At 52.2% G+C, this 12,243-nt stretch overlaps 1 protein-coding gene across 11 annotated transcripts in view; it reads right to left on the reverse strand.

Annotated features, from left to right (window-relative positions):
- NCOR2 (nuclear receptor corepressor 2) overlaps positions 1–12,243 on the reverse strand; it is a 272,197-nt gene that overhangs the window by 103,870 nt on the left and 156,084 nt on the right. For all 11 annotated transcript variants that reach the window (XM_064522029.1, XM_064522028.1, XM_064522027.1 and 8 more), the window contains one exon: positions 1,534–1,600. In XM_064522029.1, the coding sequence (XP_064378099.1) occupies positions 1,534–1,600 (67 nt within the window). The remainder of the gene's footprint in view (positions 1–1,533; positions 1,601–12,243) is intronic.

Here is a 12,243-nt window from a genome sequence, read left to right on the forward strand (position 1 = left end):
GCTGGCAGCGAGGCGAGAGGACGGATTGCCCCGCGCTTCGGGCTCGCGCCCGCCAGCGGATAGATCCCACTGCACCTCCGGGATCGGTCACCGCGTGCCCCAGACGAACCCAGCGCTGCGGGAACCTGCTCCGCTGCAGGATCGCTCCCGCGGGCAGAAGGGGCTTCAGCGGGCAGGAGCCGGATTCAAGAAATTCAGGATATGCTGCACGCAGAGAGGCAGAGCGCGAGCCCGGGGAGCAGCCGAGCATTCACAACCAAACCTGAAACTCCTCCTCCTCCTCTGCGGCACCAGGACATGAAAGCAGTGTCCAGGCGGCGGAGAGCCCCGGGCGGCCCTGCAGCCACTGTGCCCCGCGGACCCCGGCAGCACCGGTCCGGCCCTGGGCCGCGACGATACGCCAGGGAGCAAAAGAACCGGGAAGAAACGCTGGCGCGTAGATGGGCTCCGCTAAAAATAGCGCCCGCTACAAAACAGGCAGAAAAATAGCTAAGCGTACCCATTTTGCAAACAGAATCAGCAAATGCATTCACTTTGCAAATTCAGCAACCGTATGTTGCCTATTTTGTAGAATAGGCAAAACGCTTCCCTAAACTGAAAAATCCCCTTTCAAGGACACTGAATAAACCGGCTGGCAGAAATTTACCTATTTTGCATGACAGACGACTCTTCTGCAAGCCGTATTTTAGGAACCGTGCTCTTGCAGCCTAATTAAACTTTTCTCCCTCAGCTCCTTGACATTCGCAACAGAGCGACTCGTTCTCGATTTAGCACAGTAGCTGGTCGCTTCTGCCAGAAGGCAGCTCCTGTTTAGTTCCCTTCTGCTTCCAATAAAACCACGTGATACGTTGCAATCTCCGTTTTGAGGAAGGGAATATCGATACTTTTGCACAATTGCAGAAGTCACCACTTTTGGCTGGGGGGGCGTCCTGGGCAACACCGGGCTGTCCCACTGGGCCAGGCTCAAGGCCCGTGTAATCCACTACATCTTTTCTGCAGATTTGGAAGACTTTTTATCAGGAAAAAGACTAAGTAACAAACACAAATGGGAGAGACAACCGTCCCAGCGCAAGACCTGTGGCTTTTGGAGGGTTGCTACAAAATGGAAAAAAGAAAAAAAAAAAAAAAAAGGAACACAGGAAAGAAAAGGAACATGCCTTTATTCACCATAAACAAGAAAATTATCTGATCACCGGCTCAGCAATGTCTGCATAAACAGCCTCATTGAAAGCTGCTTTTACAGGCAGAGCCTTCAAACCACTTCCCAGGGCTCTTGCTTAGAGTTTTTCCAACAATTCCTCCCAGCCAGAGCAGTTCTGTCCAAAAACAGCACCAAAGACATCAATGAAATCTGCAACATTTTCAACGCGGGATGCTGACGCTGGCACCTGAGCCTGCCCCAGAAGCAGATTTTTGCAATGGGCAAAATGCTGCGCACCGGCACGACTGCGCTCAAAAACTCCCTTTTCTTTCTGGCGTTAAAGAATTACTCTGCTTTGTACGTTCAAATTAAGATATAGAGGAATCACTTACCCACTGTTTGCGAGCATGGTTTCTCCTCTTGAAGTATAAAATTAACTTTTTCCGCATTGCCTGGTTTCTGAAAAGGAGAAAAGACAAGAGGCAATTAATGAGCCTGTTAAAATTCAAAGCCTTGCTCACTCAGCTCGCAATTTGGGATCCAGCAAAGCAGTTTCCACCTTAACTTGGAATTGCATCAACTTCAGCTCAGTAAATATAGTTATCTGGGGACCTTGCGCCAGCTTCAGAGAAAGACAAACTTTAGATAAACTCTCAAGAGCAAGAAGCTTCACCCGCATCTGCTGGCAAAGCCGGGGCTGAGGAGGAGAAGGACCAAGTTGGTGAACGCCCAACCCTGCAAATGTTTCTTAGGAGCTCACCACTAAGCGGGAGCCCTGCAGACGCTGTGGCCAGGGGGATGCTGCCATTTAAACTGCCCGTAAAGACATCAGCATCGGTCGCTCTCGGGGCTGGAACGGGCTGCCTGAGCCGGGTCGTGAGCACGGGCCCGACTGCAGCAACGCGCACGGCTCCCTGACACCAGGGCTGCGAGCAGACGCGTGCCGGGCCCCGCGCCGAGGCTCAGCCTTTGCACAAAGCACCGCGTCTTTTTGCACGCAGGCGGCTGGCGCTGCATTCACCCGCGGGCCAGGCTGCTTCTTGATATTAATGCATTTTGCTCTGCAAAAAGGCAACGGGGTCGCGAGAGAAGGTCCAGTTGCGCAGCTGGGCCCAACCTCTGCAGGGCAGGAGGCAGGTCGCACCGCAGCCCCGAGCCGCGGCCGGCGGCTCCCCGGCCCGCAGAGCCGCAGCGAGGGAGCTGCCAGCGCACACGCGCTCGCACCGGGTTATTCACCCCCAGGCTCCAGGGAGCTGATAAGAAGGCAGGATTGCAGCAGCGGTTACAGCACATATCTCCTAACCTCTTGCTTTCTTGGAGCCGTGCCTAACAAAGCTGCAAACAAACCAGCCAGGAAAGTTCAGCCACTTGCAGAATTGGGACCTCGAGAGAGAAACCAGCCGCTACAACCACAAACAACCCGGCGTTCACCCGGGCTCCTCCCTGCTGCCTTACTCTTCTCTCTTTTTAAAGAGGGCAGGAAAAAACCTCCCAGGAAAGAAACGCCACCAAAGCGGCAAGGAGCTGGCGAGGCTGCACGAACCTGAGCGCTGAGCTTCTTCAGTTGTCCCTGTTATTAATATTTATAGCAATAAAATCTCTAGGTGAAAGGTAGAGACCGGGGGCAAAGGAGTTTCCTGAAGGCTTTTATCCCGATTAAAGCCCGAGTTGCAGCATGCAATTACGGATCAGGAACTTAACAGTCCCTCTCACGTGGGCATGCTTTGCAGGATTTAGCAAAACGAAAATACACCCAGGCTGCTTCCTCATTCCCCTCCCTCCCACGGCCCTCGCGGCCCCGCCAGCCGGCCAGGGCCCCCGGCACCACCCGAGCGCTTTGGGTTACTACGGAAGAAACGCGCTGGATTTGATTCTTAGCGCGAATCGTACCGTTAAGACTTCGCAACCTTCTGCTTTCCCCTCTTAATTAGCTACGAGAAGTACTGAGTACCCGCAGAGTCCCCGAGCTCCGGCTAAGCCACGCTACATCTTCATTCCCTTTGACTTTGCCTTGAACGCTTTGATGCAAAAATAGACCTTGATTTCCAAGGCAGAGCGAGCAAGTGGCCCTCGTAGCTCCTCCTACGGATGCAAACAGCAGCTAACGGCTGGAAGCAGATTCCCGCGGCCCAGCTCGAGCCATCAGCGCACAACCCAAATCCCCGGTGCTCCCGCTCGAGGCGGCAAGCGCGCCAGCAGCACTCTCGCCCCTGCAAAGACGGGGTTGGAGGCTTCTGCGGCCCCGCACATCGCGAGCACTTGGATCCACGATGGTTTTTTGAGCACGGGCTTGAGTATCAAAAAACGTCCCTTGATTCTGTTTCGGAAATCAAAGTGCCACTGATCGAGGGGGGAAAAATAAGAAACCCGTGCCGAGGGGCTTTCTCTGCCCTTGCTGCTTCTGGCGGTACGCTCACAAAGGCCCCACCGTCGGCGCGGGCTGCGCTGTGAAGAGCGAGGCTGCCTCATTAGACGCATTCACAACATCGCTGCCAAAAGGCTTCGCCCTGCGGGATCGCACAACCCCACTGCCTGGTGTCTCTGTGTCCACGGCACGTCCATCCGAGAGCCTCAAAGCGGCTTGCAGGCAAGCGCTGCATTAAACCTCACCACTCATCTCCCGGGAAGCAGCAGTCACTTGCCTTAACGGCTAGGGAAACCGAGGCACGGAGCTGCAGGGAGGCAAGGTCAGTCCAGCCGCGTCCAGCGCCGTTTGCCAGCCCCGGGCACCAGCTGGCCCTGCAGCCTCCTCCGCTCGCGTCTCTTCCCCCGAGCGCTGCGGACGGGGTCCCGGCTCCTCGCGGGGCGCCCGGCGAGCTCCCTTGGCCGGCTCCGGTGCCGCGATCCCTCCCTCCGGGCACCCCGGCTGCCAGCGCTTGCTCCGCGGCTTCCGTTCCGCGTGAACGAGCTCCGACAGGACACCGTGCCCAAAAGACACAATCCCCTTGTTTGTTTGTTTACTCTAATTCCAATGGGAACTGTGACTTTGGGAAGCTGCTGCAGGGATGCTAATGAGGATGACTTCGGCAGGGCCCCGGTCGCACTCCTCAGCTGCCCAGCTCCCGGGCGCCGGGAATTTCAGCTGCACACGACAGCCCACGCTCCCTTCCAGGGGAGCGGAATATAAAACACAAATGCATGAAAAGGTTTCACGCGCCGGCCCGGGCGACGTCCGAGAGCAACGCAGGGGCTTCGACGCTGCTGCCGCCTGGTCTGCCGCAAAACTCAGGAGACAGGAGAGTAAATGAAGAAAATTAGAGGCTCTTACCCAGCTGATGTGTTGTCTCGAGTTTTGCATTACGGCTGACCTTGAGAATACTAATACAGGCAAAGACTTAATGGCTCTGCAGCTGTAAAAATCAGGAATGCCTTGAAAGCAAGTGCATATTTACCGCTGCCAGGGCTGAAGTAATCAAAGAGTGAAAGGATTAAAAACAACAACAAAACCCCCTCATGCCCTAAATGTTTTTGTCACTTTATCTTCTTCTGCGTAAGGTCAACCTTTCAAAGGTTAATACAATCTCGGTAAATATAAATACGCTTCACAGTTTATCTTGATACATGTACCACGGTTACTTAGAAACCATTTGCGGAGAGGTTAATTCGGGCCACATGTCTCAGGAGCACACGCTGTGCTCCCTGGGCAGATCAAACAGCGAGGCAGAATTCCTGCGGCGCGGCCAGCGAAGGTAAAGGCTGTCCGCTGCTGCAGCCGGAGCCTCGCACGGAAGGAACCGATGGGAGCTGCACGTCGGCAAGGGCGCTGCTGTAACGCCCTGACCCTCCTCCTCATCCTCACCAAGGGAGGGTCACCTTGCAACTCCCCACCTGCAGTTTGCTGGTGCGTGAGAAAAGCACGGTATCTGGAGACCTGCACAGCCCCGGTGACTTGAAGAAATCAAGCAATCCACAACGAGAAAGCACAGGGCTAGAGAGGCTCTTTAGGTAAAGCAACAGTGACTCTCGTGGCTGGTTTTAAGTACTGCTGTGTTGCAGAAGCAACATACACCACGCTCATCCTGGTTCAGGCCAAAGCATTAGCTCCTCGTTCTGTCCTTGGCGGTGCTCGTGCAGCTGCTGAGGGAGCAAGCGTAAAGCTCGGATGGACCCAGCAAGACGCTGAGCCCTCCCCGGTTCTGGCAATCTGGGGTTTCGGGGCTGCCAGATGGCGTATCCACATCCTTGTGCTCGACAGCCCTTGATGGGCCTCCCTCCTGCGAGCTTGTTTGCTTGCTGTTCAAGTCCATCCACATTTTTGTCCTCCCTGCCACCTTGCAGCTGCAGGCTCCACGCCTGGCTGATGCGTTTGTGGAAAAAAGCCCTCCTTTCTGGTGGCTTAACGCTTCTGCCTGCTCTTTCATTCAACATCCCCTGGCACCTGCTGCTGTGACACGAGGAATAGGCAATTCCCACTCACCTGCTCCAGCACAGTCCCAATTTTATACATGTCTAACACCTCCCTCTAAAGGCAGCTCTTTTCCAAGGTTGAGGACATCATGTTCATTCACCTTCTCCATACCAAAAGCTATTCCACCCCTTCAGTCCCCAGAGGAGCTTTTCCTACACTTCCTCTGCACCGTCCTTTTCAGAGGAGAGGGGCAAGATTGGTCCGTGAATGTTAAACAACCACCTCGGTCTTCTGTAAAGAGGCGCTGAATTTTAGGGGTACTGGGGATCCCCAGAAACAGACATCTCCAGCCCTTCTGCCTCAGAGCCCGGGGAGGTGGGAATCTGCCCTGCAAGAGACATGAAGACAACAGCACTGCCAAGCTCTCGGCCACCGGATAAAGCCCTGGAAATCACAGCTCAGAGCCGCGCTTGACTCCGCGCTAAGGGGTACGGCCTTACGGCATGAGAAGTGCCGGAGCCCAAGGCTTCTCCTCCTCCCTAACCGCTCTGCGAACGCCTCGAGGTTGTCTCTCCTTGCTGAACTTGGCCCATTTGTTTGCAAGTCGGGGACGGCAGCGGCTCTCGGGAGAGGCAAATCCCCCGCTTCAAGGGCCAGGCACACCTGAGCCTGGTTCCCAGAGCCAAACTCCAAGCCACCGAGTACCTACGCAAAATACATCTCGCACTCTGCGCAGAGCAAAGGGAGCAAGGGAGCCCTCTGAAAGCAGCCACTTCCACCTTAACTGGCTTGGCACAAGGTTGTTTTTGTTTTTTTGACTTTCACAATGGAGCCAGTCAAGGAGAGAATCCGTAACTCCGACTTTTGAGTTACTTGGCTCAGGTCCACGTGAATTACTTGGCTGGAATCCTTCTGGAGGTTGCGATCTTAAAAGGATGTGTGCGCACGCATGCGTGTCCGTGTTGGTGTGTACATATATGTGGACGCTGCCAAAACATTAGGAGAAGGCTCCCAAGGATAGACAGATTCGACGTAGTGCAGCACACCTGGCCAAATCTGCCTGCACAGACCTTGAGCCAGTGCAAGAAGAGATGAAAAGAAGTTTGCTGTTTGATCAAAACTAATCATGGGTATTTAATTACACAGGAACGTCTTTCATCAAAGAGCCTGTGCAAACAAAGTAGGGATCAAGCCTGCAAAGAGTGACGGGAACGAGACTGTGAGCAGCTGGCAAACCAATTGCACAGTGAGATTTATCATGCAGACAAGGGCCGGAAACGGAGAAGCCTTCTGGCAACTCGAGCCAAGCAAAGCGTTGCCAGCGAGACTGGAGATCTTTAAATCATGGGATCCATGGAGCACAGCAAGAACGCCCCAAGGTTAAACTGACCAAGAGGGAACAAAGAGAAGCACCGTGTGTACAGGAACGGGTGCCTCCCGTGTCTCCAGGTATGCCTGCTCCTGAGCTTCCTTGCACCATGCCGCAGCTCAGGGCTGTCTCCGATTTCCTACATCTCTGGCTGCAAGATGCCCTGCAGAGAGGGCAGGGAGCAGGTCATCCTTTCCATGGGTCATTCCACTCATTCATTTCCTTGATCTGAAATGGCTGGAGCACACAGCTGCACCTGGGGATATAGTATAACCTATTAACCCCAAGGCAAATCGCATTCCCCCAAAAGTCAACTCCCTGGAGCAGTTTCCTTGCAACACTCAGAAACACTTTCTGGGGAAGAAAAGAGAAGATCTTTAGCTAATTCATGCCAGAGCCTTTGAGCGTTGGGATGGACTAAACCAACAGCACCATTACTGCCACTGAAAATAGAGCGACAGAGCTATGTAACTCTGGGTGTACAGTCAGGCAAGCCACATTCGTGCCCAGAAACAATAGTGAAGGGAAAGAAGCCATTCGGAGGTCTGCCAGCTTCCCCTGACCACGTCCTGCAGGTCCAAAACACATTCAGCTCCAGAGCTCCCACGCCATCAGTATAATTCAGTATAATTCATCCACTAATGGCATGAAAAAGTTTGTGCTAGTAATCCACCTCACGGTCCACATGAGACTGTTGTGCTCCAAGGAGGAGATGCCTTGGGAAACTTGGGATCCTTGTTATCAAAGCCTATAATGGCTGAGCCCTAGCACAGCCTGACCAGTTCCCTGCAGGACCATCCCCTGGTGAAGATGTTCCCACTGAGAGATGTTCAAAGGACTCCCCTGGGCAGCTGTTACATCCCCAAACACCGTTCTTAACATCAAATTGGAAATTAATGTCCATTCTCTTCAGCATCTGTGAGCTTAGGACCAAAATGGGACAAGTGCGAGTGCAGAAGCACTTCTGGCGATCACAGTCGGGCACACGTCCTACGCCTTCGCCCTTCCCTATAGCCTGCGCTGATACTGCAAGCCCCGGCGCTTCAGCGTGGCCCACGCAAAACCAGCACCTGCCTCGGCACTGGCAAGAGAAACAGGGAGAAGGTTGCAGTGTGCGTCTCTGTCATTTAGTCATTCATCACAAGGTAATACTTCTGCCCTAGCACATGGAAACAGAGAATAAAAGAGATGAGAAGCCTTGAATGGGATGTGCGGGGAGCTGCTAGGTGAATTTCTAATGAGGAAAATGTCTACAAGCTTTAATAAAAAGACCTGAAAGAGAATGTGCTAGTAGTGACAGGGTTTGGAAGAGCATTTGTGTTACACGTCAGGCTTGTACTATGAATTTAGAGGCAATTCATTGCTACTAAAACCCGAAAACAAAACAGCCAGTAATGAAAAGATGACTTCAATTTTACAAAGTGACAAACAATTTGGAAGGCTGTAGTTAGTAGATTTTCAGAAGGAAACTGTTCTGCTCTTTTGGAAACAGGAAGAGGCATTTGAAAAAGAAAAGTTATTCAGAAGCCCCTAAACCTGTCTGAGAGTTTGGACTTATGATTTCAGCTCCGCAGAGGCAAGGTTCATCCCCAAAAAAGCCATCAGCAGCACTCAGCCACATCGACGTGCAAGTACTGCCAGTACACACAGCTTTGCTGTCCTTGGATCTACAAGCACAAGAAAACCAGAATCACATAAACCTCGATCCATTTGCTGCGACCACAAACTCAGACCCTGGTTCTCTGACACCTCTGCAAGCGTTTCAAGGCAACGCAACACAACTTGGTTTCACCCCAATATTTCTGTGTTTCAGCACAGCAGGTTTGAAGCAAACAGCCTCTTGCGCGTACTTACCCTGGGTTCTCCAGTTTTCCTTCTGCATGCTTTTTCAAGGTTCAGAAGTGCATATTTTGCTTTCAAACACAAATCCCACAGACTATGATCTCAACATGACTGCTTGGGGAAGGGAGGGAGGAGAGTCCTACCAGGCTGTTTTTCATGGCCGACTGAATAAAAATCTACTGAGGGAGAGATGAAGGCCCCCTTGGAGAACATCTCTCCAGGTAGACAGCAGGTAGTTGATCCTGTGAACAACATCTTGTCATTTCTCAAACACTCAAAGGAAATAAGGTTAATACCTTGGGTGCCAGGAGTCTGAAGAATAAGCAAAATTGCTCAGGTGGGATATGAGAGGCGGCTCTCGTCCCTCTACATCCAGCTGGCAAAATACTGCAATGAAGAGACCCAGAGGAGATGCAATGGTGCTGAAGCAGTGGAGAATTAGGTGCCCTTTGCATCTATTGCTGTATTTCAGCAAAGTCTAAAAAAAGTAATGAGAAGACTTTGCAGACCCCTAAACTTGCATAGAATCATTCCAGTGGCCTCTGGTCATTGCACATGACCTCCAGGCAGATCCCGAAGCAGCCTGGCAATACGTCTCAAAGCCAAGCAACTCTCACCGTGAAAGACAGCACGCACCAAACTAGCCACAGGGCAAAGCCCACGGTGTCCCCATCAAAACGAGGGGGACTTTAAACATTGCCTTGCTCTCTTCTTTCTTGATGACAGAGTAGCATCTCCTCCAACAAAGCAGGTATCTCAAACACATCAAACCACAAATGATTTTAAGGTAGGTCAAGTCTTCGGCACAAACCACTCAGCAGTGCCTTAGCTCACGCAGCAGATGTAGCATACAAAATTAAGCAGGTTTGCTCGAAGCCTGCGTTTGTAGGTGAACCAAATGGACCCAAGCAGACGGGTAACAGAACACAGCAAGGCGGTTAAATAGGACTTAAAAGCTTTTGAAATTGCAAACAGTGGAATGAACTGGGGCATGAAATTAATTTTAACTGTACTGAACAGGAGACAGGCCATAAAACTCCATGAAAATAAGAGACTCTGGTAACATTTTAGGAAGAGTAGAAATTCTCCCTGTAACTTCCTTGCCAGCTCTATTAGCATAAGTGACTCATCCCAATTGAAAAGCAAAGCAAACAAGCAGGAAGAATTAAACTAGTGTTGCAGCACAAAGAATATCACTGTAGAGAAATCGAGGAATCACGGCTTTTGTGATATCCCCATGCCGTCCCCCTGACACTTGCAAATGTGCAACTGAAAAAAAAATCTGTCCCAGGAAAAGTGTAAAAAAAAAAAAAAAATCGAATAGAAACAGCCTGAACATCCTTCCATGCCCAGGTACGAGGCACCTAATCAACTCCACGTGGTATGATTTTATCTTTAGCACAACAGAGCCATCTTACAATGAGATCTCGTGGACAGAATCACAGGCTAGATTATTTTTCAGCAGCGTGCCAAAAGTGTTATTCACTATAGCTAAATTTGCTTATGCTTAAGTCGTTCAGAAGAATCTGCATTCAATTACAGCTCAGCAGAATATAACCTGTGGTGTCCTGGTAGCTGTCCGTCCAGTGCTTTAATGCATCCAGCTGATCCCTCCAAGCACCCAGCTCATTTACTTCATCTCCTACTGAAAGTGCCATCTCCAGGCTAGAGAGTGGAAGCTGCTTGTCTACCGTAGGACAGCACAAACATTTTAAGAGTGAGGAAAGAAGAAAAAATATCTTCAAATGCAGCCAGAGGAAAAGTTGTGGGTACGATCTGAACATCCATGATTTGGTCAAAATGCAGACGTTTAATACCTTTTCCTCTCGGAGAAAGCACCCTGAAATACTTGCTTCCAAGAGTCACTGAAGTCTTGCTTTTAATATCTGCCTCCCAGCCACCCAAATATCCTGTAATGTGCAGCAGGACACAGGGGATGGGAGAACAGATCACACCAACTTCTTCACACGGTCATCAACAGGTAGCAAAGCAAAATTCAGACTCCAGGACCTCTGGGACAGGCCCTCGGTCAAAGGAAGAAAGCATCTGGAACCCAGATAGCTCAAGGGCCTTTCGCTGACCCAGATCTGCGAATGCACTTGGCTGGCATCAATAACAGCTGAAGACAGCTAATTGCAAGGTTTCTGGAAGGAGGAGATGGAGGCTTTTTATTAAAACGTGTGGTTTCCTCTCCATATTTCTGCAGCATTAATCACAGTGAACATTAACCCTGAGACTGCCTGCTCCAACCTCTCCGCAGTTCATCACCACCACCGCTACAGCCACAAGGGAGGAGGGCCCACTGTGGGCTTAAACAACCCCACAGAGGCCTGAAAGTGAAGGTCTGGAGAGCAACACCTGCTCTAAAGGCCCTAGAAGCTGCTTTTGACAGCACTTCACGTTTCATTAGCAGCTTCACTCCTGCCCTGCGCAGTCGGTTCCCTCGTGTTTGTGCCTGTCTGTCACACAGCAACAAAGGACAGGAAATCATTTAAATCACAGGAAAATGTGATCACGAAACCACAAATATTGGCAGGGGAATGGAGAGTGGGTGAAGGATCTGGAACTACTTTTAACTCCTAACTAGCTTTTAACTAGCTAACAGCTTGCAATTGCCACCTTCAGCGCCCGGCTTGCACCGGCCAGGGAGCGTTTCCGGAGAAGAGGGGGAGCGGGAGAGATGGTGGCCCCCACACGTCCCTGCTGCCAGGGTAAGTCACGTGCAACGTGCCCTCCTCGGGCCAGCACGCAGTTCTGTGCAGGATCGTGTCTCCATCCTTGGCCCTCTGAACTGACACCAAAACGTGCCCAAAGTGGGCTGCGAGGCTCTCCCAGGGAGCACCGGCCCTCCGCCAGGCATTAGGGCTCTTCCCAAGAGCAGGATCGTCATCTGCACCGGGTGGAATCGGTAAGGTGGAGTGGGTTGCTCTGGTTTGGTTTGCTTTTTTAATTGCGTGCACCTATGACCTCCCTGCACCCAGAGCTGCCTTCGCGGCATTGCGTCCATCGAAGGCAATAGCCAGAGAGCTTAAAAAACAGCAGGCCCGAGCCAAAGCCCATGAACGTCAAACTCCCGGGGTGGCCCTGCCTGAGGCCTCCGGCAAGGTCTGCCAAGCTTGAGCAATCCGAGGTGCGGGCACTGCCAAGGGCAGGTCTGCTGGCGTCCCCGGAGCCGCGGGCTGCCCGGTCCCTCGGGACGGGCTGCTGGTGACAGGTGATGCCCTAATCCCTTTCTAAAACTGAAATCCTGGAACGAGAAGGTCAGAAACGGGGCTGTATGGAGGAGGGAAGAGGGAGCCCTAGCATGCCGACCGCATGAGCTGAAAGGGGAAGACGCAAAGGAAGTGTCTGGAAGCTGAGAGCCACCGAGAGGTCTCCGAAGCAGGAAAAGAAACCGCTTCCCGTGAATTCCTCCATCTGCTTTCCCTCCCCGCGCCAACGCTCTCCGTCCCTCTGACCCTCCGAAAGGGGAAGATGCCTCCCCACGCTGCGGGAGCGTGCGGGCCCTGGCCGCTCGCAGCACGCGGGGACGACGCACGCGGC

The sequence above is a fragment of the Dromaius novaehollandiae genome, chromosome 17 (assembly GCF_036370855.1).
Source record: "Dromaius novaehollandiae isolate bDroNov1 chromosome 17, bDroNov1.hap1, whole genome shotgun sequence".
In the NCBI taxonomy this organism is placed as follows: Eukaryota; Metazoa; Chordata; class Aves; order Casuariiformes; family Dromaiidae; genus Dromaius; species Dromaius novaehollandiae.